The sequence below is a fragment of the Liolophura sinensis genome, chromosome 13 (genome assembly GCF_032854445.1).
Source record: "Liolophura sinensis isolate JHLJ2023 chromosome 13, CUHK_Ljap_v2, whole genome shotgun sequence".
Taxonomy (NCBI): Eukaryota; Metazoa; Mollusca; class Polyplacophora; order Chitonida; family Chitonidae; genus Liolophura; species Liolophura sinensis.
The window spans coordinates 16,915,815-16,940,945 of NC_088307.1; the positions used below are offsets into that span (position 1 = coordinate 16,915,815).

Sequence of the window (25,131 nt, forward strand, 5' to 3'; positions counted from 1 at the left end):
GGTTTAACGCTGTACTTAACAATTTTTCAGTCATACGATGATGAAGGAATCCTTAGAGTGCAATGTAACGTGCCTCCTTGTTACAGGACGGATTTCCACCGCACTTTTATCTAGTGCTGCTTCAGTGAGACATCTTACCGAAGCCAAGTAAGCTGCCCTGCTCGAGCCATTATACTGACACAGGTCAACCAGTCGCATGCTGAATGCCAAAGTGAGGACTCCCCTATTTCGCTATTGGAAAACCAATTGAAACTTTCTTTTCAAGGCTGGCTATTAGACACAGCAACAAAGGTCAGTCTTAAGTCTGCAATCAAGATAAGGCAGAATGAACCTCTGTTTTCTGAACAGTCTAGTATTCAACATGAACAGGTACGTGGGAAGGTCAATCAGCAACCTGCAGATGGTCGTGGGTTTTCCCCCGGGCTCTGCTCTGTTTCCTCCCATTATAATGCTGGTCGCCGACATATAAGTGAAATATTCTTGGGTACAGCGTAAAACACCAATCAAATAAATAAATAATTAAATCAACATAAACAGCTAACAAGTATCAAAACCACAGAAACTGTCCTTATTCTGAAGGCCCTTCAGACGCTCAGAAAACACAAATTCACATACAAGTAGCTATGTGAAGAAAAGTCTAACACTGAATATAGTGTCAATATTATATTACTGTTACAAATCATCACTTCTTTAATGATTCTGCTTTCTGCCTGAAGTCGGCAAGCGATTCAGAAACATTGGCCCCTTGTTCCTGTAGCTGTTTATAAGTGTTCTGAAGTTCTTGAGAGGCGTTAAGCAAACTGCTCTGGAGTTCCAACAGTCTCTGAACCTGAGTGTATGTCGTCTCTACACTTGTATCTGATGGCTTGCCTTCTTTCCCATCATCCCCTGCATTAAGAGCTGACTGGTCAAGGGAATTGTCCACTAAGCTGCTGTCATTAAAGCTGAAATCTGCCAAGTAAAATACATGGAAAGATTTATTTTTTTTCAGTCAATATTTTATATACATGTATAGGACTGTATTGTTCTCCAGGTGTTTGTGGCAATATCAAAGCTCTCAAAGGTACTCTCTTGTGTGGTGTTGAAGTTAGCTAGAGGTCACTTACCTTCCAATAATATGGCATATGCCACAAGGTCAAAGGTCACTGCTCCCTTCGAGAAACTTTGTTTTTTTCCACACATAAAACTGGCCACCACTGTTGGGCTTTAACCATTGACCAAATCCACAAGTTTGCTACAAAGCACTCCAAGGGAGTAAACCTCAGCCCCAGCAAAATCTACAAATTCCTTTCATCACTACAAACTAAGGGACATTACTCTGTGCTTCTTTCTTTCATGTATCTCTTTTGTACCTTTTTTTTTTAAATTCCTAGATCTGGATCCCAAATACGAATAAACAAATTAATCTGAATAATCCCTTTGTGTTTATTTATATATTTATATATTTGATTGGCGTTTTACACTGTACTCAGGAAAATTTCACTTTCATGATGGCGGCCAGTATCAGTGGGAGGAAACCCATGATCATCCGCAGGTTGCTCATTCCCTTTATACGATGAGTGCCAAGACATGCAGGAAGGTAAAGACACAAAGCCACATGAAGTTTAGATGACTTACCCTCATCGGAGTTGGGGTCCATGACATCAAAGAGAACATCATGGCCACCTGTTGCTTGGATATCCTTGATCATGGCATCCACTGATGGAGGTTCAGGACGTTTCTGCAAACTCGCAGTTTTACCACGGTTTACTCGCGGCATGTTTGCTTTTCTGAAAAGGTATCTGAAATGTAAATATATAGAAAAAGTAAATTTTGAGTGCCTAAATTAAAAAAAGAGACATGTCTGGAATTTTGCTTATATACCCAACGCTATACAACCACAATACCTGACACCTTGCAGCCACAATACCTGACACCATGCAACCATAATACCTGACACCACGCAAACATAATACCTGACACCATGCAACCATAATACCTGACACCATGCAGCAACAATACCTGACATCTGCAGCCATAATAACAGTCACTATGCTTCCACAATACCAGACACCATGCAGCCACATAGACGACTGGCACCATGCAGCCACAATACCTGACACTTTGCAGCCACAATACCTGCCACCTTGCAGCCAGAATACCTGTCACCATGCAGCCACAATACCTGACACCAAGCTGCAACAATACCTGACACCAAGCTGCAACAATACCTGACACCATGCAGCCACATAGATAACTGACACCATGCAGCCACAATACTGGACACCATGCAGCCCCAATATCCAACACCTTGCAGCCTCAATACCTGACACCATGCTTAGACAATACCCAACACCAAGCTGCCACAATACCTGACACCATGCTGCCACAATGCCAGACACCATGCTCCCACAATGCCTGACACCATGCTCCCACAATGCCTGACACCATGCTCCCACAATGCCTGACACCATCATGCATGCAGCTGTATGTATAATGTCCAACACTATATAACGTTAAGGGTATTGCGTCACTGAGCTGATTGTACTGCCATCTTGTCTGATGCTTGCAGTCACCCTGGGCCAATCAAGAATTACTTGAACCTGCTAGAAATGTTTGAGTATGGCAAAAAAAACAATCAAATTAAGAAATAAATGGGGAGGCAGCATATATTTTATCTCCTGTGAGGTGGCATTAGTGTGAGCCAAGGACATTGTTCTGTTAAAAATTGATTGTAATTCAACTTCTGCAGTGGCAATATATCAGTTTCCACTCTTATATAGTTCTGCCTTTATAATGTAATGTAAATTATGATTAGAAGGCAAAGGAACTTTTTAGATAATATTAAAAGGACTTTTAAGCATAACATTGCATTTTAGCTCATGTTACATATAGGGTACATAATGCGCATCTAAAACAACCTGTTAGATATTGGATAACACCTCTAGTCCAATATCGCAAATAGTTTTAGATGCACTGTATCTACTAAAAAGGCTACATATTTTAAGGGTACCCTGATGGGGTTTTTGTCAGAAAATGTGTGCATTTATACCTAGCTGAATGTATCTTTATCTTTATCCCTATTTTACAAAGACAACAACCAACCCATCAAAATAATCCTCAGAACACAGTGAGTACTGGTATGTAGACTATATCACCACTTTACACTAATTACATCTTTTCTAATTACATGTCATTATTATGTAAGACAATGAAATGGACAAGAACGTGCAGAACTTTCTAAATTTTAAACTGATACAAAAGAAGCCTTGTACATTTGTCTTGGGCACCCTACCCACATTTTAGAAAATTTCTGACAACAGGTGTCAAATTAATCATCCAAAGTTTGCTTTTTGTGTTATTACATTTCTTTAGCTGTTTAATGACATAAAATATGATATCTTCAAAATGCACAGGTGAGGTGCCCTACATTATCAAATGAGTGTTGTTCTGCATGATAGTTCATTGTGTAAGTTGGAGGTCACGGGACCACCCTTTTGTGTCTAAAACAAATTGGCCACCCAATGTTAAAGCACTGGGGAAAATGCCACTTTTTGCCGCTTTGCTAGCCAAGAGTAAGGCCTAGTTGTACAAAATAACATCACGAAAGTTCTGCAGAAATACTATCTGGGAAGCTGAAAATTATACAAATCCAATGGATACAAGATTGCTGACAGCGATTCAAAAATAGGCATTTTCCTGTGCAATAACGTTGGGACAACCGTTTTCTTCGCCTATGCCGTTTGTCACTAGGGAGGTCATGTGGTCTCTAACTTCCAATCCGTCTTACAGAATACATGTACTGTATATGAGAAGTACAAGGAGATATGCATGTTTCAGTCCACGCCATTGTCTTTGAACATTATCAGATTAATCACTGGTGGTTTCACATAAATGTTGTATACATTCTCTGTTTGATAATGATTATTTTGAGCTATGTTTAGCATAAATCACGATATGGCTGAAAACAAATTTGTAGACACAACTGTACCTGACATCAGGAGACCCTTAAGACGCTTTCACACACTGACAATGAGCTATACTAGTGTAGCACTTTGATATTAATTGTATACATTATGCCTAGGTATTAGTACCACCATCAATTTTAGCCCACATCCATTCACTTTTGTAACGTTTTACAGTAGGTTTCCACACTAAAATGACAACTTCGTCCACATACATGCTGCCTGTACAAACATAAACGTGTTCCACTGCGCCTTTCTGCATCTCGGTGGTTTTCGTCGCTGGAGAATGCAAAGGTGCAATGTAGGCCAATTTGTGCGCATGCGTTCAGTTTAGATCCATTTAAACCGAAGGTTTAGCCGCCCAGCTTGGTTTTTAATCTATCCGAGTCTTAGACACGCTCGTTTTTTGTTTTGTGTCACCATGTTTCTATCCCCGACATTGGGAATGAACGATACATAAATATGTCACATATACCTTCCAATTTCTAATTTTCAGCTCCATGACAAAATTATCTGATTTGGCAGGCAGCAACACTTCATGTTCATTTAAGGATCAGAGGCCATTACGTGATATATGTATCGACAAAACTGCGAGTTTTCTGTCCTCTGCGAAGCTCTCTCGTGCAAATTTTTGTGGACATGAACGCTAGTACTCCACACAAGATTGATAACTTCAGCAGTTTTCGCGCCATACAAGGGCCATAGGTTGTTACCAAAGGCAGGAATTCACATTGTTCCGGCACGTAAATTAAACTCATTGCTTGGAAAATTGAGCTTAACTATTTTTAGCACAAGCTGCTGTTGTTTGCTTGTGACATTGAAACGCACCACACAACATTAACCCATAAACACTTTAATTTATTTAAAACCAGTTACGTCTGAGGTCTCCATCTTTCCATGACCAAATATATGTCGAATTTACCTTTTGTTAAGGTCAGTATAACCGATAAATAAATGAAAAACATTTGGCCTTACTACGATTGAAGAATTATTCGAGAAGACATATAAGATACTATACATTGGTATACACCTTTAAAATTAGCCGTCGTTGCCGTAAGCCTGGTTTTAAAATTGTTTTTTAAACGTACTTCCGAATGATGCGTTAGTCTTGCCTGTACGAGAACCGCGTTTTGTCAGTCTCGCACATGCGCAGTTCGCTTCTCTCCATCTCGTGAAATCATGGCGACGGCAGCAAAAGTATCGAAAACAGACGGCAAAAACAACCACGAAAACGCAGATGAACAAGCAGGTAGTATGATAAATGCAAACTTCAGCCTAAAATATGTAGTGGTGTCCAATATTATGCAGATCAGATGTTGGAAACTATGTGAAAGGCGGTATGCTTTTGCACCTACATGCCGACAACATGTGCGTTCGGCCATGCCTGTCTTTTGTTCGTTGTGGCCATAACCACTTCTTCATATCTAAATTACGATGTCTGATGACCGATTTGAGTACTTTTTCTGCGTCTTACTTTCTGTTGACTTTATCAGAAGGTATGGGTTGGGTCTGTTTGTGTCAGTACTCCGTTGTATCTCGTATCGGGCAGCATATAAGTAGAACATTGAGTGCTCTGTTAAGTCCATAGCAGGCCTACACTGTTCAGCATGGGTTACAAACTCTACCGGTATTTTGATCACCCACGTGGGTTGTGCGAGAAGTGTGTACTACACATGGCTTGGTCAACGAATATCAAAACGGCCGATTTTATTGGAGAAATATACACTTCTTGGATAAAGTTACACCCATTAAACCATTGAGATGATAATGACTTATATACTCATCTCATTTCACCTCACTCACATTTCAGCTACATCTTCCAACCCTGACCTAAATCATGTCATACAGTTCAATAAGCCACATTTCAGACAGGTGTCATTGTTTTTAGACAAAATGTTGCAAGATTTCGCAGTAGCAGCATACACTGAGCCTGGGTGCTAATGTTCACCATAAGGTATATGGAAAAATCTATTGGCTCAATCAAATTTCTGTTTCATTGAAAATCTGCATTGCTTTTGCAGCTTATTATATCCCCATCTGCAGCAGTTACTGTACAGGTAGTAGCCACCATTCATTGCAACAGAATAACAGAACACTGTGTTCGGAGGTTTCACTTGCAGTCAACTTGGAACTCGTAAAATTCCTTCCTGCCTGTATCAAGACGGCCCAAAGCTTTGAACTTGTTTGTTCTTTCCTTTAGTACGTCATAATTATCCTTGTAAGTGTGCACATAAAACATACATGAAGTACAGATACATTGCAATGTCACAGAACAAAAGGATGCGTTTTACTGCCATTTGGACCGTCTGTGCAGCTTGTCCCTAAGTCTCCCATTGAAATCTCATGTTTACTTTGGGGTTATTTAAGAAAGTGACATGCAGTAATCATAATTTATTGTGTGCTGACTTATCCATGTATATTTATGGTTTTTAAAATAGTTCCAGTTTTCATTGGACCAGATTATTTCAGTCACATGACTGAAAAATTGTTAGATACGATGTAAAACCTAAAGCATACATACATTTAACCATTTAATGCAGGACAGCCAATGATCAAATCATTTCTGTTCGTTCGTGGCCTTGAAAACATGGAAAGAAGTTGAACTGAGGAAGTGTTTCAAAGATTAAGGGGTAATGCAGATAAAAACATGGATAGAGCAGTATGCATTTACACCATGGATGAGAGTTTTACAGTCCCTTCATGAAGTGAGAGGTTAGGATGTAAATCCCCAAGCATTACATTAAGTGATAAGGGAGGTAATTCTTGAAAATAGCTCAACTTGGTGTGGCTAAATTAGTGAGAGTGTGCTTAATTCGTTCTTCCTAGCAGTGTAGAGATTGGGAACAACTGCAGACTACATGTTCTATTGTTCTATTGAGTTCTGACTTGCCAGCCGTGTAGTTGATCTAAAGAAAATGTCATAAACACACACTTTGTTACTTGGAACGTATTTTCGTATCACCTGTGCAAGCCTCAACAAAAGAGGTGATCGAACCGGCCAATCGTCTGTCGATCTCCTAAACGTAAATTCAGGGGAACGAATTTTCAATCAAGATATAAACTGCTGGGGAACAATAATTTCATGTGTTGGCAAGTGCAGAGTGCTTTCAGCAGGTCGCAAATAGCTAAATTTATTTAATTTACCGAAAAACCCGCACAAACTTTATGCCGGTTTAAATAGAAAAAGAACTGATCACCGATGTTGGAAAAATGAAAATGGCAGATTGCATCGGTGAGCGTAGACTACTCGTATGTAATGTGACCTATGATTGGCTCAGCGAAAATTGCGTGACCAATGAAATGTTTCATTTCATAATCTAATCCCAAATAAATGTTCAAACCTCTGAGGAGTTTGTGTACCCATATGGTTTGAAAAATGACTTTGAAACATAATATCGACTCTAATGATTAATATTTTAATTAACCCTTTAACCACTCCAATATCAATCAAAGAATATTATTAAAATCAATACATACATATGACAATTCTCTGTATGAATTTTCTTTAAACACAATCAAACCAGATTCTTAAAATGAAGAAAACATATAGCTTGTACATATGGGCCCATTGTCTTTACACAGCAACATGGATATATGTACCATGAAATACAGAAATTGATACAAGGCATTTCTGTAATTAGAATGTGAAGCAAATATGTGGGTTTGGGGTTCCCACACAACTTTCTAGAGGGTGACGTCCACCGGACTACAGAAAATTCATCAAAAAGAACGCAAAATACAGGATTAGACGAACTGTGTAAGCTTAAGGTCATGAATGGAGGGGATGACCTCTGTAGGGGTGATCAGAATTTTGATCTCCTGGCTGAAAATCCAGGAGAAGGATTTTCCGATCCCCTCGTGTATCCTTATGTCCAGGCCTGCCTGTGCGAACACTGAGGGGAACATTCAACTTTGTGAATTACCTTGCCAGTAACTTGTCAACAATGGTCAATGAAACTGAAAATACAAGGTAGTAAGTGTGTTGTTTTTTTCAAAGATAGCCGTCTTCGGCCTCTGGATGCTAAACAGGATTGCGGTGAGATGTAGTGCGCAGCCAAAAATAAAAATGTGGCTTTTTGAAAATGAAATGTGTTTTATAACTTCCCAATGTATGTCAGGTCAGTTACCACTTTCGATTTAAGGTTTCATTACAGTTTTGTTTCATTTAATTATTGAGTCAGCACAGCCTTAAATTCTGATTTTGATTAGTTAAAACTAAAGCTGTGAATATCAATTAATTGCTGTCTGTTTAGGGGAAGTGATTCTGTGAAAAGCAGATGTTGCAAGAAATGACAAGCAATGAACAACTGTAAAAATATGCTTGAGTTTTGGTATCTCAGTAAAATAAAGAATGTGATGGTCTAGGCTTTTGTGTCTTACAATGTAACAATAATATGTTGTTGTTGTTGGGTTTTTGTAGACAAAGAACAACAGGAGGCGATTGAGCAGATTGATGAAGTACAGAACGAGATTGACCGGTTAAATGAACAGGCCAGCGAAGAGATACTCAAAGTGGAACAGAAATACAACAAGTCTCGACAACCATTTTTTCAGAAACGCTCTGAATTGATCGGAAAGATACCTAACTTCTGGGTAACAGCTGTATCCTTTGTCAATTGAGGCATTTTGTCCTTCGAGACCTGTTTTGAACCACAATGTACCGCATTAAACTCAAAGAGGGTTTTTAATAATTACTGAGGGGACCTCCGTGGTTCAGTTGGTTAGCGCACTAGCGCAACATAATGACCCAGGAGTCTCTCACCAATGCGGTCGCTGTGAGTTCAAGTCCAGCTCATGCTGGCTTCCTCTCTGGCTGTACGTTGGAAGGTCTTGCAGCAACATGAGGATGGTCGTGGGTTTCCCCGGGCTGTGCCCGGTTTCCACCCACCATAATGCTGGCCGCCGTCATGTAAGTGAAATATTCTTGAGTACGGCGTAAAACACCAATGAAATAAATAATAATTATTGAAAGTTTTTAAATACAATTTAGAAAATTCAAGACCCTCGGAAAATCTGGATTCTTACGATCTTTATGCGCGCTTTACATCACTGCCACCACTAGACATGTTTGACCTTAGGAACCAGTATGACGCATGTAGGCTTTTTAGGCTTAATCTTACCACTGGCGTCATCTCGGGAACCTATAATCAGCAACAAAAAGTGAAACATAGTTCTTGTCTTATAAAGTGAACATAGAGACTGGTGCATGCACTGTAAGGAATGGACTTTATAGTGGTCTATTGGGTATCAAGTGTTCCAGATTTTACACAGAATCAGTACTTGGAACGTTTTTAAATAACTTCTCACGCACACTGCCGAACATGACAGGTAAGAAATTGCCTGAATATTACACATAATCGGAAATTCGGTGAAGTTTTTGGTAAGGATAAGTTAACCACGTTTTTGACAACACCCAATCCAAATAATGTCCTTGTAAGTATGGATGAATTCTTATTGTTTTCTGTCTTGGAGTCCAGGTTTAGACAGTTCTGGTTAGATATTAAACTGTGTTTTCTTTCTAAATAGTTCTTAACTATCATAGCCTGGAATAGTGGCAGTGTGAAATGTTTCCTTGACTATCATCAGTTCGTTAACCATCCTCAAGTGTCAGCGTTGCTAAATGAAGAGGATGAGGAGGCCTTGCAGTATTTGACCAAAGTGGAGGTTGAAGAATTTGAGGACATCAAATCTGGATACAGAATAAACTTTGTAAGATGCTTACTATTATATATATTTATATATGTATATGCGGAATAAACCTTGTAGAATACTTATTGACTGGATACTTGCACACTAGACTTACTAAGATTAGCATGCCAGTGGAGGATAGTGCTCATGCTGGCTATATGGAAGGACTGCCAGCTGTTTGTGGATGGCGGTGGGTTTCCCCCCGGACTCTGCTTGATTTCCTTCCACCATATTGCTGGCGACTGTCATATAAATGAAATACTCTTAAACTACCAATAAAATACATGAATACCTACAAACCTCGCAATACGTTTCGAAGATTAGCTCTCAGAATCAAAAAAAAATGAGTAACTAAGTCAGGGATGAAATTGTAGGTCATTTCCTGTACTTGATTGTAGACAAGATATAAATTATACTTCATTAGATATTTATGATTGCTCACAGATATACACACAGAAACTTTGTAAGGTACATACTACTATACTTGATTCAGAACAAACTTTCTATAACGATACGACCGGCCCGGATAGCACAGTTGGTAGAGTGTCCGCTTCGGGACCGGTAGATCCAGGATCAATCCTGGGTCGAGTCACACCCAAGACTTTAAAAGAGGAAGTTGTAACTTCCTCGCTTGGCGTTCAGCATGAAGGGGATAGTATCAGTATAATGGCTCGGGCGGGGCAGCTTACTTGCCTTCGGTAAGTCGTCTCAGTGAAGCAGCAGTAGATAAAAGAGCGTTGGAAGTCCATCCTGCAACAAGGAGGTACATTACATACACCCTAAGGATTCCTTCGTCATCATATGACTGAAAAATTGTTGAGTATGACGTTAAACCCCAAGCACTCACTCACTCTCTAAAGATACGTATTGTTAGACTTGATTCACAATAAACTTCGTATGATACTTACAAGAAGGGTGCTCCTTTGTAACGGCATTTAACCTTGATCAGACAAAACAATTTTTTTGGTGCACTTCTGCAGTCTCAGTAATACATTTTCATCTTTCAGACATTTGAAAGCAACCCCTATTTTGAGAATGACGCCATATCTAAAGAGTTCCACCTCAATGACACAGGAGAGCCATCCTCAAAGTCGACACCTATCAAGTGGAAACAGGGCAAGGTAGGTTGTTCAGTATGGCTGGTGACATTTTATGAAAAGTATAATAAATATTTATTAGTATTATATTTTTAATTTGTGAAGAAGCAGCTTTGTGTCGCACATGAGTGATCAGTTTTTCCAGGTTTATTATGACTATAATATTTGGTTTGTGTTTTTTTTTTCTTTTAACTTGGTGATAATCTGTTTACACAGTCCGCCGTGTGAATACAATTAATTTCATATTTTTTCACAATTTCTCCATTGTTAATGATAATTTATTCTTCTGTTCTAATTTGGTGAAAAATCATGTGAAATTTATGTTACTAACAGTGAACCTTTAATTTAATGCCAGCTTATGCTGTTTTCCTCTCCGGCTGTCTGGCAACAACCTGCGGATGATCGTGGGTTTCCCCAGGGCTCTGCCACTGTTGCATAAGTGAAATATTCTTGAGTGCGGCTTAAAACACCAATCAAATAAATAAATTGAATTTAATGGAATTTTTCACAAACTGGTTGCCATATTGATACTAAAATTACATCTGATTTTTCACCAATTTATTACAGTATGATGATCATGGTAAATGACTTAAAATTTCGCCTATGACACAGTTTGCTCATTTTGCCTGAATCGAGAGTTCTCGTGTGTTTGAAGGTAGGGTGGAATCCTAGTGGTAGCATTTAACTTTCAGCAATTATTTGCCTATAAAATTGCTCTTTTTGGGGATGAAATTATAGGTCTTACCTTAAAAATTACTTGAAATTTTAAAACATATAGGTTACCATAGTAGAACGTGCTTTCAACCTGTCTCAGGCTTTAACTGAACTCGCATCATTTTCAGGATCTCACACATAAAACGCTAACACCGAGTAAAGGAGGGAGGAAGAGGAACCATGAGGAACAGGAATCGTTCTTCTGCTGGTTCACTGATCATGGAGACGCTGGCGCTGATGAACTAGGGGAGGTCATCAAAGACGACATTTGGCCAAACCCTCTACAATACTATTTGGTGAGTGGATCGCCAGCCTGAGCATTAAGCCTTATGACTGTCTCAAGTCTTAACACTAACTCGTGATTAGTGCGGACACAGGTTCAAATCCCTTGTTGTAGGGGTGAACAAGAAAAAATGACCAATGCGCAGTCATATGTTACAGTGCATGCACATTTCAAGAATGCACCCTAGCAACAAGAAGAGGTTAAGAATGGCTTGAATACCAAGTGAATCCTACCAATCAGAAGTATGAAACAAAAATCTTCAGCATTGCCACCTGACGAGTATTGACAAGTGCAAGCCTTTATTGGTAGCATGTTTGAATTCAGGTTTTTGTTGGCCTTGGAGTTTTGAATATATTGCCATTCTGGCAGGTTTGTCAGGTACCATACCAAGGATGATGGCAGTTTCCACCATCTGTCGCATGATGGAAAGATTTTTGAGTACCTATCCAATAAATAAATATATCCCAAATTCTTCAGAACACATCATCACACTTCACTAACCAAGAACAGAAGCTTTAGTATCGTATACTCTGCATGATTGCTTTGGATTATCATATTGTCTACAAAATGGTATTTGTGGCATTGAACTGGGGAATTCCACATTAGCTGATATTAAAGCATCGGTGTTTTAAGCTTGGAGATCAGGTCCAAGACAAACCTTTTACCTGCTAAAGTTGTCTCCCCTTGCCTGCACAGACGGTCTTGGGCATGATAGAGAAAGGTGAATTGTTCGATCTGTAAAACAAGCTTTCATAAGGAATACATAAACATGTTCAAACAAAGACTATGGTTAGACTATGGTTTCGAGGGAATTGAAAGTTACAACTAAGAAAAAGGAGAAATTTTTTTATTTCTTGATAACTAAACTGTTATAAGCACATTTGCTTTGACAGCTATCACTGAGAAGATTTCAAGACTAACAGCTGGGACATTGAGAATTGAATTTTAAGGGTTTTTTTCATCGTAAGAAGAATGCGGAGAAGCTTTGTCAGGACACGTCATAAATTGTAAGAATTACACAAACAAATAAGAATTAAACTTTTCATGTGACATTTAATTGCTTGTGTCTTTCAGGCTTCAGAAATAGAAGAGGAGGGTGCTGGAGAAGGTATTTTTTATGTTGTCATTTTCGGTGGGGGTGGGGGGGTTCTTTTCTTTTTAAAGTCAACATCTGCAAAGTGTGGGGCCTTTTAGGCAGGGCATTTCATTAACGTTAGCGTAAGCCAAAGCGTATGGTGCCAATCTTTGCGTTAGTTTACTCCTCTTAATTTGCATAACTGTCAGGGTTTCTGGGACAATTGTATCTCTTTAACGTATGGAAAGAAAATACATGTAGGTGTAAGAATGTTCATTGTGACTTGTGTATGTACATGTGTCTTGGCCTTTTCAAATCTGTACTTGCTTTGATTTTCGTATCAGTAGGTTAAATTTACGCATTTGCTGTTAGAGTTATGTAACTTTAAACCTATTGAAAGGAAATTCAAAAAGTTCCCAAAGCTGAGGAATACTGTATTTCAGCTACTGTTTTTTTTTTTCACTTTTGGTGAATAATAATCTAAACATGGTTTGTAATCAGATAATGTTCAGTAATTTTCTTTCTCAAACTGTTACGGTCTGCCAGCAACCTGCAGATGGTCGTGGGTTTTCCCCGGGCTCTGCCCGGTTTCCTCCCACCATATAAGTGAAATATTCTTGAGTACGGCGTAAAACGCCAATCAAATAAATAAATAAATCAATTAAGGCTTTTTCCCTTGATAATATTTGTAACCTTTACAAACCAAATTCTATTATTTTTCAGCATTTATTTGAAGTATTGATATGCATTTGGTCCATATCAGTTTGATACGCTCAGTGGATGATAATGTCTTGTTTCAGATGAGGATTTAGATGAGGAAGGACTCGATGACGAGGATGCGGAAAATGAGGAGGAGGATTTAGAAGGAGAAGAGGATGAAGAGGTGTGTGGTAAATAGAAGAGGTTGTGTAACAAAGACTGTCATAAATATTTGTTTTGGGTGAATGGATAACTCCAGAAGCATCACAGCATTTGGGTGTGCGTAAAAGTGACAGTCATGTACAATGTAGCAAATTTTGTGCATTTCATAAGAGCCTTTGTGGCCACTGAAATTTTACAAGATTAGGTTCATTTCATGTAAAACACGCTATAATACTGTCATTCAGTTTCGCACGATCTGAGTTGGCGGCAAAATGACAGAAGAGAGTGATTAGCCCAAGAACTGTGGGTGGCAGGAACATAGACTTGCATCTCAGTGAAGCATGAGCTTGTTTGTTACATGCGGGGACTGTCCATATAATCCACTGTCCACCGCCCATACTCTCCTGCGGCACACAGTCAGTACGAACCACAACCGAGGCAATGATTTCTGGGATACACTGGGAGCCCCAGGGAGAAACTTGTGGTCATTTACCATAATTAAACATTGTGATGATATATTTAAGGACATTGTATAAGAAATGTAATTATTTTGATTTATCGATTTAAGCATGACTTTTTAATTGTTCTAGTTTCATCATCTGTTTCCTGTTTGCTCTGATGTTGGATTTTATTCTGATGTCAAAATATAACTTTCTTTTTATACACCCCCCACCACTGGGCCGAATGTATTATGTGATAGTGATTTTGTCCTTGTTCTGTCTGTCCGCCCGTATTCTTGTCCAGGCTATAACTCCAACGGTTTTCAACATAGTGTTTTAATTTTGGTGTATACATACATACATACACAGATGCAATGTGTCGTGAATCAGATTTCTGTGTTTCATCTGTGGTCATATTTAATCATCGGTGCTGGCTACCATTAAAGGCTCTCACAGAAGCACTTACAGCTGAACAAATATCGTAGGCCACTTTGGACTGCACGTGAAATATTCTTGGGTACGGCGTAAAACACCAATCAAATAAATAAATAAATTGGACTGCACGTCTGGTGATTTTACCCTTATTCAGTTTGCATAGTTATCTGCCCTTCAATCAAAGGGTTAGCCAGCTAGCCTTCCAACCGTCCAATATCTCGACCACAAACCAACAAACCAGCCGTCCAAGATGACATCCTGTTTTCAGCACTTTTGACTTTGGAGACATAGGAGAAAATGAAATCTGGACACCCTGCTAGAGGAAAATGGCCTCAAAAAAGGTCATTTGAACCACCCTCTTCCAACATCTTGCCTAACACCCTGCATTGAATGTTGCCTGAATCAAATGTATTACAAAGCTGAACAGATGGAAATGTAAATTCCCAGGTTACAAAGGATTTTACTGGAATCCTATCTTCATAGTTATGAGTCAGTGCACCACTTAGCTCCATAGTTATGAGTCAGTGCCCCACTTCCATTTAACTGTGAATAGGAAACGAAAGACATTAGATGCTTTTTCATAGGATTGTTCAAAGTCAAAGTTGTTCAACGCATTCAAGGCAGCAGGCAGATTTTAGAATTTGTACTGTGCCATAAGAATTTAAAACAGGATAAAAGACAGTGGCCTATTGAGCCACATATTATTTTTGACCGTGTTCACTGTAAAACTTTTGTTTCTTCTGCTTGTAGGAAGGTGACGAGGGTGAAGGGGAAGAAGACGAGGGGTAGACTCTTAACCTTCCACATTTCATGGATCATCTCAGTCATTCTACCCAGTAGTCAGCCATTACTATGTTGCCATAGCAACACTGAACCAAGGAGCCACATTGAAAAAGGTGTCATCATTCAGACTTGATTACATAGTGTCTTAAGATATGTCCATTTTCATGTAATGATCATATTTATTTTTTATTTTGAAATTATTTTTCCCCTTTTTTTTTTTTTTTTTTTCCTTTTTTTTTTCTTTTTTGTCATCCATTTTTTTCTCCCCCACATTCCTAATCAGGATGGACTCTTTCACACTTCTACTCAACATGAATATTCATGAGGCACCTGTGTTTGGGTAGAGGTTGAGATCAACCAGTGGTGACACTGCCCTTAGCTAGAGTGTTGTGTGTACAATTCAAAACAAAGTCGCATTGTTCTGGTGGGTTGGGGGACACCAGTGAAACCAGGGGAATATCGGGATGTGGGTTAAGGTACTGAGGGCGGGGAGGGAAGGGTATGGTCACATCATTTCTTGTACAACGTACATTGCAGTTGAATATGTTAAATGTTAAATATGTATAAATTTTTTACTGATATTTCCTAGGTACTGATAGGGTGTCCTGAAGTATATGGCAGTTTGTGGTGTCTCTCATTGCTGAATGGCCTTTGCTCTTCTTGAGTCAGCCATTTTGCTGTAGTATTTTACTGCTGTTTCATATGATAAGATTTTTCTGTTCGATCTTAAATTCACTGGTGAACATTTGATTTCTCTATTGCTAAGATTGCAGATACACAGCTTAATGTCAACTTGAATGAACAGAAGCTGCATGTGGTATCTGTTTGGAACGTGCAGTTTTAAGGCAGAAAGAAATATTAATAATTTTAAAATCGGATTGTAAATGTCAAAATTGTGCTCCTATAGGGCAAGCTCAAGGTTAGTTGAAAATTTACAAGGGAAAGGCCATCTTTATGGGTACAGGATTGGAGAAAAACAGTCCAGTCCACAACAGTGACAAGAAATTGGATTATTTTGCCACTAAGGTAATTTTGTGAGCAACAGATGATCATGCCTGTAAATAGCCACCTTAAAAAAAGCTTTTGTCTTTCTAGGCATTTAATTTTTCTCTGCCATGTACTGGTATTGATATTTGCTTTTCAGAATGTTTCCACAGTGGCATTTATATATAAGATATTTGGCAGCTCAAAGCAAGAAAAAAATCGTTAAAATTGGGCAGAAGTTTAGCTGGTCTTGCGATAATGCTAATTATTTAGTACAATTCAGGGGAATATCAGAAATGTTATGATTGTGACGTGACTCTCCAATCAAATAGGTTCATTAAATTAAACGACGCTGACAGAATGCTTGTAGCATTTTTGCAATTTGCTCCACTATTTTCGCTATTAAAGGAGGTTTATGTGTTAACGTTCGTAGTGTGCTTGTAAACTTGTTAGACTTTTTTTTATAAAACATTACCCCAAATTACAACTTTGGTTATACGAACTTCGCAATATTGTTACGTCATCATGCAGTCGATCGGTACGCAGTTGGGCGCGAGAGCTGTAAAATGTGTTCCACCATTTACATTTTGAGCTGCAGTATAGCCACCTCTAGCTCTTGTTTTTTTTTTGTGCGTGATACGTTGTCATTCGTTATTTTTTCCTTCTTTACCATGCAATCATCATCATTAGGTTGTCGTTTTTCCTGCAAAGACTGTACTCAGATTTGTAAATTGTTGATTATTTTGTAAGACGGTTGATTTGCATTCGGTTTCCCCAACATGGTTAACTGCGGTCTAAAGCAGCTGCATTCGGTTTCTGCAACTCTAATCTGTCTGTTACTACCGCTTACTTGCCGTTGGCTGAATTTGGTGCATTGCTTTGTTAAATCTTCCGTTCGCGACGAAGCGGCAGAAGGTTTGTTTGAACGTTGAAAGGACAAAATAAAAAAAAATAACGATGGCCGTCATTTCCGAGGAGGTGTGGCCGATGGGTAGTTTCTTACCAGGGTGAACTGCTTGGAGAAGATGAAAGGGTTTGACCGCTAAAATTACAGAATTGTCGTGGCTCTCATTCTTCATGTGTCATGGGATCTACAGAGCCCTTTCAGGCGCACACGTATAAACTACTGGACATCAATAAATGGTCACTTTAATACTAGCACTGTGTTTGTTTCTTTATTTATTTATTTATTTATTTGATTGATGTTTTACGCCGTGCTCAAAAATATTTCACTTATATGACGGCGGGCGGCGTTGTGGAGGGAGAGAACTGGGCACGTGAACTAGCCCTGTCTTGTCTAGTAACGTGAACTTCCTATCCCACAGCTCTCAAGACAGTTCAGTTATGCTTATCTGAAAGGTTTGGTGAGCCCAGGGAAGCTGATCGTGGCCGAGTGGTGAACGTGGCTACCATTCAATCACTAGTTCAGACCAGACTTAGGCTCAGTCTGATTCTCCAACAGGAGGTTTGGGAATTCCCCTTGCTTCTGTTGTTCCGGACACCTTCGAGGCAGAGATAATGGTGGACGATATTCTCTTGTGTGGCCTTGCAAGCAGTTCGTTGATGACCACTTCCCTGCCATCAGTATGACATGTCATTGTTCATTGGTGTAACTTGTTATGTCCAGGCACTCCTGGATTCCTCCATACATAACTTTTATTTATTTTATTGGTGTTTTACACCGCACTCAAGAATATTTCATTTATATTATGGTGGGGGGGAACGGAGGGGGGGGGGGGGGGGCAAGACCATCCGCGGGTTGCTCTCAGTCCCACTGTAAGACAGGAGAGGAAACCAGCATGAGCTGGGCTTGAATTCACAGCGACCGCATTGGTGAGAGGCTCTTGGTCATTGCACCGCGCGTGCTAAACCCTTGGCCACGGAGAGCCCCCCTACCTTAAAACTGGCAGCCATCATAGAAGTAGTTCTTACTGAATAGTAATTTGAAAAGTTTACATGGAACATCATCACATCAGTATCGGAGTATCCTCCAAAATGAAAACTGCACATGGGGAAACATTTTGAGATATAACCCAGACACGAATACTTTACCATAAACTGCTCCGCCTTGTGGTAGCGGGCGTATAAAAATGGACAATTGTGCGGCAGGAGACCTCGTCACGTCTCCACCTATACATCAACCAAAAATCAAAACAGCAAAACCATTGGAGTTGTATCCCGGACAAGAAGCTCACGTCGATGTATATATCAGATATCGGAGAAATGGCAACCTGATTACCATGGCAAATTCTGGAAATGGACAGTCTCACTACATCGTCAGCCCGCATCTAAGTATCCACCAAGAATTAAAACCGCACATGGAAAACACTTGGAGTTGATGGCGAGTTGGCTACCATGGAAACGGTGAAAATGGACAAATGCGGATCCCGACACATCATCCACCAAGAATTAAAATTTAATATGGAAAACAGTTGTAATTGTATCCTGTACACGACATCATATCTATTTATATAGTATTAATAGGGAAAATGTTGATCTGGTTACCATGACAACCGCGGAAATGGACACATTTGAGTTGCGACACATCGTCATCTGTGTATCTATGTATCCACCAAAAATTAAAACTGCACATGAAAAGCAGATATAGCCCAGACACGAATGCACGATAGCCCCGACACGAATGCACGATAGCCCCGACACGAATGCACGAATATCCATAACTTACACATATGATATGGGTTTATTCATATTTTCTGCCATGGTTTCAATTCACTGAAATGTAAATGTGACACAAGTATGGAATTGGAAATCTGAGCACATGTAATTCGGAATTGGAAATAGTGGTACATGTAGTTCTATGACTTGTCACTTCTGAAGTGGAAATAGTGGTACGTGTAATTCTATGATTTGTCACTTCTGAATTGGAAATCTTCGCGCATGTAATTCTATGAATTGTCACTTCAGAATTGGAAATAGAGGTACGTGTAATTCTATGACTTGTCAATTGAGAATTTGAAATAGTGGTACGTGTAATTCTATGACTTGTCACTTGGGAATTGGAAATAGTGGTGCGTGTAATTCTATGACTTGTCACTTGGGAATTGGAAATAGTGGTGCGTGTAATTCTATGACTTTGGGAATTGGAAATAGTGGTGCGTGTAATTCTATGACATGTCACTTGGGAATTGGAAACAGTGGTGCGTGCAATTCTGTGACTTGTCACTTGGGAATTGGAAATAGTGGTACGTGTAATTCTATGACTTTTCACTTGGGAATTGGAAATAGTGGTGCGTGTAATTCTATGACTTGTCACTTGGGAATTGGAAATAGTGGTGCGTGTAATTCTATGACTTTGGGAATTGGAAATAGTGGTGCGTGTAATTCTATGACATGTCACTTGGGAATTGGAAACAGTGGTGCGTGCAATTCTATGATTTGTCACTTGGGAATTGGAAATAGTGGTACGTGTAATTCTATGACTTTTCACTTGGGAATTGGAAATAGTGGTGCGTGTAATTCTATGACTTGTCACTTCGGAATTGGAAACAGTGGTGCGTGTAATTCTATGACTTGTCACTTGGGAAATGGAAATAGTGGTGTGTGTAATTCTATGACTTGTCACTTGGGAATTGGAAACAGTGTTGCGTGTAATTCTGTGACTTGTCACTTGGGAATTGGAAATAGTGGTACGTGTAATTCTATGACTTGTCAATTGGGAATTGGAAATAGTGGTGCGTGTAATTCTATGACTGGTCACTTCGGAATTGGAAACAGCGTTGCGTGTAATTCTATGACTTGTCACTTGGGAATTGGAAATAGTGATGTGTGTAATTCTATGACTTGTCACTTGGAAATTGGAAATAGTGGTACGTGTAGTTCTATGACTTGTCACTTCTGAATTGGAAACCTTGGCACATGTAATTCGAGGACGGAAAATGTTGGTATTCAGTAAGATTGTAAACTGGAAGTGGAAGTGATGGTCACGAGTTTGCAATGACGTCGTAAAGACAAAGGCCTGCGTGGGTAATATCCGATACGTCAAACCCAGTGCGTGGTGCTATTAATTCGAGAATTTGTAACTTTTGGAAATGGACATTTTTGGCACGTGTAATTCGATGATTTGTCAAGTAAGCATCGGACATCTTGACACACGAAGTTAGAATCTTGGTGTACATGTAATCTTTTTGCCTCTGACCAATCGTAATGTCCCGTTTTACAACCTTTATGTGTGGAAGGCGACAGCGGACCTCTCGCTATCTCGACCTTTCTAACACAGAGCGAAGCAGCGAGGGTACCAGGGAGCGAAGCGCGGTAACGAGGTCGCCAAGCGAAGTAGCAAGGTAGCGAGAAAAACATAATCTGTGTCGACCTTTGCAAAGGGCGAGGTAACTAAGCAGCGAGCTAGTGAGGTAGCGAGATAGCGATGCAAGGTAGTGAGGTAGCTAGATTATGTTAATCTCGGTAATCTCTCGATTCTGACAAGATCATTTTGTTGAGTTTTACCTCAGCTGTGCTCAAGGAAACCAGCGAGTTTACCTTCTGGTGGGATCACTTTGTCCCGTTTTATTATGCTTATGAGAGTGTGTTTGAGGTTGAACGTCGTACTTGACAATTTTTTAATCATACGATGTTGAAAGAGTCCTTAGAGTTGTAATGCGCCTCCTTGTTATCTAGTGCTACTTCACTGAGACGACTTACCGAAGGCAAGTAAGCTGCCTCGCCCGAGTCATTACAATGATACGGGTCAACCCATCGTTGCTCTATCCCCTTAATGTTGAACACCAAATGAGGGAGTTACGACTACCTCTTTTAAGTCTTAAGTGTCACTCGACCCAGGATCGACCGTTGCCGACACGGACGCTCTACCAATGGAGACCAGCGGGTGAACCGTCTAACGGGATCATTTTGTTCTATTTATTGTCCAGTGAAAACAGGCGTACATCCTGACAGAAGATTAGCGTGCATGTTTTGTGGTGTGGCTGTCTCGCGGGTTTATTTTTTCCCGTTTCATTATGGTTATACCGAATATATACCGAGACCATGCGGCGGAAGCAGATTCTGACGGCATCATTTTCTCTCGTTTAATTATCGTTAATTCCAGTGAGACCATCGGGTGTAACCTCTGACGAGATCGTTTTGCCCCGTACTGATTATTATAGTTGTACCCACTGATACCAGCAGGCGTACAATACCTTAGGATGGGATTATTATTTCCCCGTTTTATAACGGTGATGCTCAGGGGGGTCAACTGGTGTACCTTCTGACGGAATCATTTTGTCCCGTATATTGCCCAGCGAAAACAAGAGTATCTGCTGACAGAAAATTAGCGTGTTTTCTTTACGAAGGGAAAACTAAGCACACCTGAGAAAATGTTTAATTTCACTACCTGGTGAAAACAGCAGATGTACCTCCTAACGAGGACCATTTTGTCTGGTTTTATTACCCACCAACAGCAGCGTATGCAAGACTAAGCCTTCTGATAGTGGATAAATTCCAGTTTTGTTTCCCAGTGGTCTGATTCCGACAGGTCATGTCGTCGCATTACCCAGTTAAAGCAGGTGTTCCTACACTGAAAATATTAATCTGTTAATTTTAACAGAAAGTATTCTGTACCTTCATTTTTCTTTACCCTTTAAGTTTGTTTGATATGTTAAAGAAGTTTCATTCATCATGTGAAATTAAATCATTTCGCCATACCATCTTAATTTATGACAGAAGCTGGTCTTCGTATTGCTCATTTTATCTTGAAGCTGTCTATGGCTAAATAATATGTCCATTTTAACAGAATGTCTGTTATCTGATCGATGCTAGAATGTATTGTGATATAACAACATAATATTCTGTCATATTCAGCGTAATATCCTGTTAGTCTAATAGAATCAATTAAATTCTTATTAAATGGATTTAATTTCACATGATGAATGAAACTCCTTTAACACATCAGGATCTTTATGTTGAATTAATAGAATACATGTCTGATATTTAACAGAACTATCCGCTGCAATAACAGAATACATTCTAGCATCACCTAGACAAGACTTTCTCTTAAAATTAACAGACTATTTTTTGGCGCGTATACCGACAGAAGATTTACTGTGTTTTGTTCATTACCCATTCTGAGCAGTCGGTGCATCTTCCGAAGGAGCATTTTATTTTCGTTTCGTTTTCGAGAACAGTAGATGTACCTTCCAACCCAAACTCAATAATTTTGACGGAATCATTTTGTCTAATTCTGTTATGTTATGCGCGAGACCAGCAGGTGTGCCTTCTGACGGGATCCTTTTGTACCGATTCACCACAGTTATGTCCAAGGAGACCAAGGAGTGTACCTTCTGATGGAATCATTTTGTCCCATTTTATCAACGTTATGCTCAATAAGACCAGCGGTTGTACCTTCTGACGGGATCCTTTTGTCCCGTTTCACCACAGTCATGTCCAAGGAGACCAGGGCGTGTACCTTATGATGGAATCATTTTGTCCGGTTTTATTATGCGTATCTCCAATGAGACGAGCGGGTGTACCTTCTGACGGGATCGTTTTGTTCCGTTTCGCCACAGTTATGTCCAAGGAGACCAGGGCGTGTACCTTATGATGGAATCATTTTGTCCGGTTTTATTACGCTTATTTCCAATGAGACGAGCGGGTGTACCTTCTGACAGGATCCTTTTGTCCAGTTTCACCTCGGTTATGTCACAGGAGACCACCGAGTGTTCGTTCTGATAGAATCATTTTGTCACATTTTATTACGGTTATGCCCAGTAAAACCAGCGGGTGTACCTTCTGACGGGATTCTTTTGTCCCGTTTCACCAGTTATGCCAAATGAGACCAGCGGATGTACATTCTGACGGGATCCTTTTGTCCCGTTTCACCACGGTTATGTCAAGTGAGACCAGCGAGTGTACTTTCTGAGGTAATCATTTTGTTATGGTTATGCCAAATAAAACCAGTGGGTGTACCTTCTTACGGGATCCTTTTGTCCTGTATTACCCCAGTGAAAACAGACAGAGGATTAGCGTGCATGTTTCGTTTATTTTAACCTTTCTAGAAGGTGTACTTTCCGACGGGGTCATTTTGTCCTGTTTAATTATAGCTATGCTCAATGACACCAGCGGGCGTACTTTCTGACGTGATCATTTTGTCCAATTTTATTAGCCTTACACCCAATGAGACCAGGAGCTGCACTTTCTGATGGGATCACTTTGTCCCGTTTTATTATGTTTATGCCCTAGGAGACCAGCGGGTGTACCTTCTGATGAGATCATTTTGTCCCGTTTTATTACGGTTATGCCCAAGGAGACAAGCGGGTTTACATTCTGATAGGATGATTTTGTTCCTTTTTATTACGGTGATGCTAAGAGACCAGCGGGTGAACCTATGTTTCCGCTTTTTACACGTGTAGTACAGGTACCCAACAAACATGAAATCATTCAGCCTATAATACTATTTAAAGAAACGCACAAACGTATTTTACGGAAGAGGACATTTTGTCTCGTTTTATGCCGTTTTCAGCCAATATTTCACTATATGACTGAGGCCAAGTTTATGGGTAAAAGAAATCCAACAACAATGAAGGAAACCGAAGTTATGAAGGAAACCGGACAGGGTTCTGAGGGAAATCGGATACAGTTTCAAAGGAAACTGGTCAATGCCCGGAAGAAATTCACCGCACAATGCCAGGTACTCGTTCCCAAAATGCCCTCCCAAATTACAGCCATAGACAGTTTAAAGAGAAAATGAGCATTAGGAAGCCAAGTTCAGTCATGAATTAGGATGGTATGGCAAAATGATTTAATTTCACATGATGAATGAAACTTCTTTAACATATCAAACAAACTTAAAGGGTAAAGAAAAAAAAATGAAGATACAATACACTTGTGCTTGCTTAGCATGTGGCAAATGTCTTCACAGCTTTAAATTTAGATTACGATAATAAGTCTGATGTTTCTTATTAAAAAATGAATAAAAGAATAAAGCGGAAGTCAGAGGCTCAGACAAAGAGAACAATATCCGTCTCCATCAACTGATAAAATAAAAAGAAGTTTTACGACTCGGTGAATATAACTTAACAAGAAATGTGAGCTATGACACATCCCCAAAAAAGGTTAATTTGATTTCCTGGGTGACGGCTCTTACTTGACAAAATTTACAATAATGGACCAAAATTATACATAATGTTATCACCACTTGACTGGGTGTTCCAACTGAAGGATGATAAACCATATGCAGATAACCATGACGACGACGACAACAACATTTTTTCTAAGAGATGAACGTTTTCTTTTTAATAATTTACCTGATCTCTTGCATAATGCTATTCAATGGGAAATCAAGCACAGAAAAACAGATGCCATCAAAAATCTGATACCAATCAATGAATGTCTTGCGAAAGAGCAAATGACAAACAAAGGAATGATGTATGTGTGCAGGAATAATTCTTGACAAGGTTGTTTAAGACTCACGGTGCTATCTGCTACAACTCTCTGATAGTCAAAGACCATAGAGAAAATAATGAAGAATGTTATTTCTGACTACATATATTCAGTGATCACCTTCATTTGAACGCATTTCATGGGATTAGGTCTGCACTTCTGATCTATGCTGATATACAATCTACAGGTACTTAGAGTATACTGAGGATTAATCATAAATTTTTGTTTCGTGCAATTCAAAATAAATTTTCTGCATTTTCCTATAATAGCCGATTTCATGCACTTTCAGAAAATGACACCCTCAACATCACGATTTTCTTCAATAATTGGGTTTTTTGGTAGTTCCCATCTGACCCGAATTATGAAAGTTAATGTGTTTATCTATTTATTTGATTGATGTTTACGCTGAACTCAAGGATATTTCACTTATACCAGG

General features: G+C 39.5%; 2 protein-coding genes across 3 annotated transcripts; one reads left to right on the forward strand and one right to left on the reverse strand.

Moving 5' to 3' along the window:
* Positions 1 to 649: 649 nt before the first annotated feature.
* Positions 650 to 4,485, reverse strand: LOC135480080 (uncharacterized). Of its 2 annotated transcripts, none has more exons than XM_064759825.1 (3): positions 4,420 to 4,485; positions 1,618 to 1,781; positions 650 to 951 (listed from the first exon to the last, which is right to left on the reverse strand). In XM_064759825.1, the coding sequence occupies exons 2-3, from the start codon at positions 1,757 to 1,759 to the stop codon at positions 683 to 685; spliced, it is 411 nt and encodes a 136-aa protein (XP_064615895.1). In that variant the 5' UTR covers positions 1,760 to 1,781; positions 4,420 to 4,485; the 3' UTR covers positions 650 to 682. The 2 variants fall into 2 exon arrangements, with proteins under 2 accessions (XP_064615895.1, XP_064615894.1); XM_064759824.1 differs by lacking the exon at positions 4,420 to 4,485 and adding an exon at positions 3,971 to 4,113.
* Positions 4,486 to 5,107: 622 nt separating this feature from the next.
* Positions 5,108 to 17,462, forward strand: LOC135480200 (protein SET-like). Its single transcript, XM_064759971.1, has 8 exons — positions 5,108 to 5,193; positions 8,365 to 8,546; positions 9,531 to 9,653; positions 10,640 to 10,753; positions 11,572 to 11,739; positions 12,801 to 12,834; positions 13,602 to 13,684; positions 15,288 to 17,462. Exons 1-8 carry the CDS (start codon positions 5,124 to 5,126, stop codon positions 15,324 to 15,326), a joined length of 813 nt encoding a protein of 270 aa, XP_064616041.1. The 5' UTR covers positions 5,108 to 5,123; the 3' UTR covers positions 15,327 to 17,462.
* Positions 17,463 to 25,131: the final 7,669 nt, after the last annotated feature.

Coding starts and splice junctions, on each gene's coding strand:
- LOC135480080 (XM_064759825.1), bottom strand. CDS start 1,759: ATGCCGCGAGTAAACCGTGGTAAAACTGCGAGTTTGCAGAAACGTCCT. Junction 952..1,617: donor GGACCCCAACTCCGATGAGG/GTAAGTCATCTA, acceptor TTTACTTGGCAG/ATTTCAGCTTTAATGACAGC.
- LOC135480200 (XM_064759971.1), top strand. CDS start 5,124: ATGGCGACGGCAGCAAAAGTATCGAAAACAGACGGCAAAAACAACCAC. Junction 8,547..9,530: donor CTAACTTCTGGGTAACAGCT/GTATCCTTTGTC, acceptor GACTATCATCAG/TTCGTTAACCATCCTCAAGT. Junction 11,740..12,800: donor ACCCTCTACAATACTATTTG/GTGAGTGGATCG, acceptor TGTGTCTTTCAG/GCTTCAGAAATAGAAGAGGA.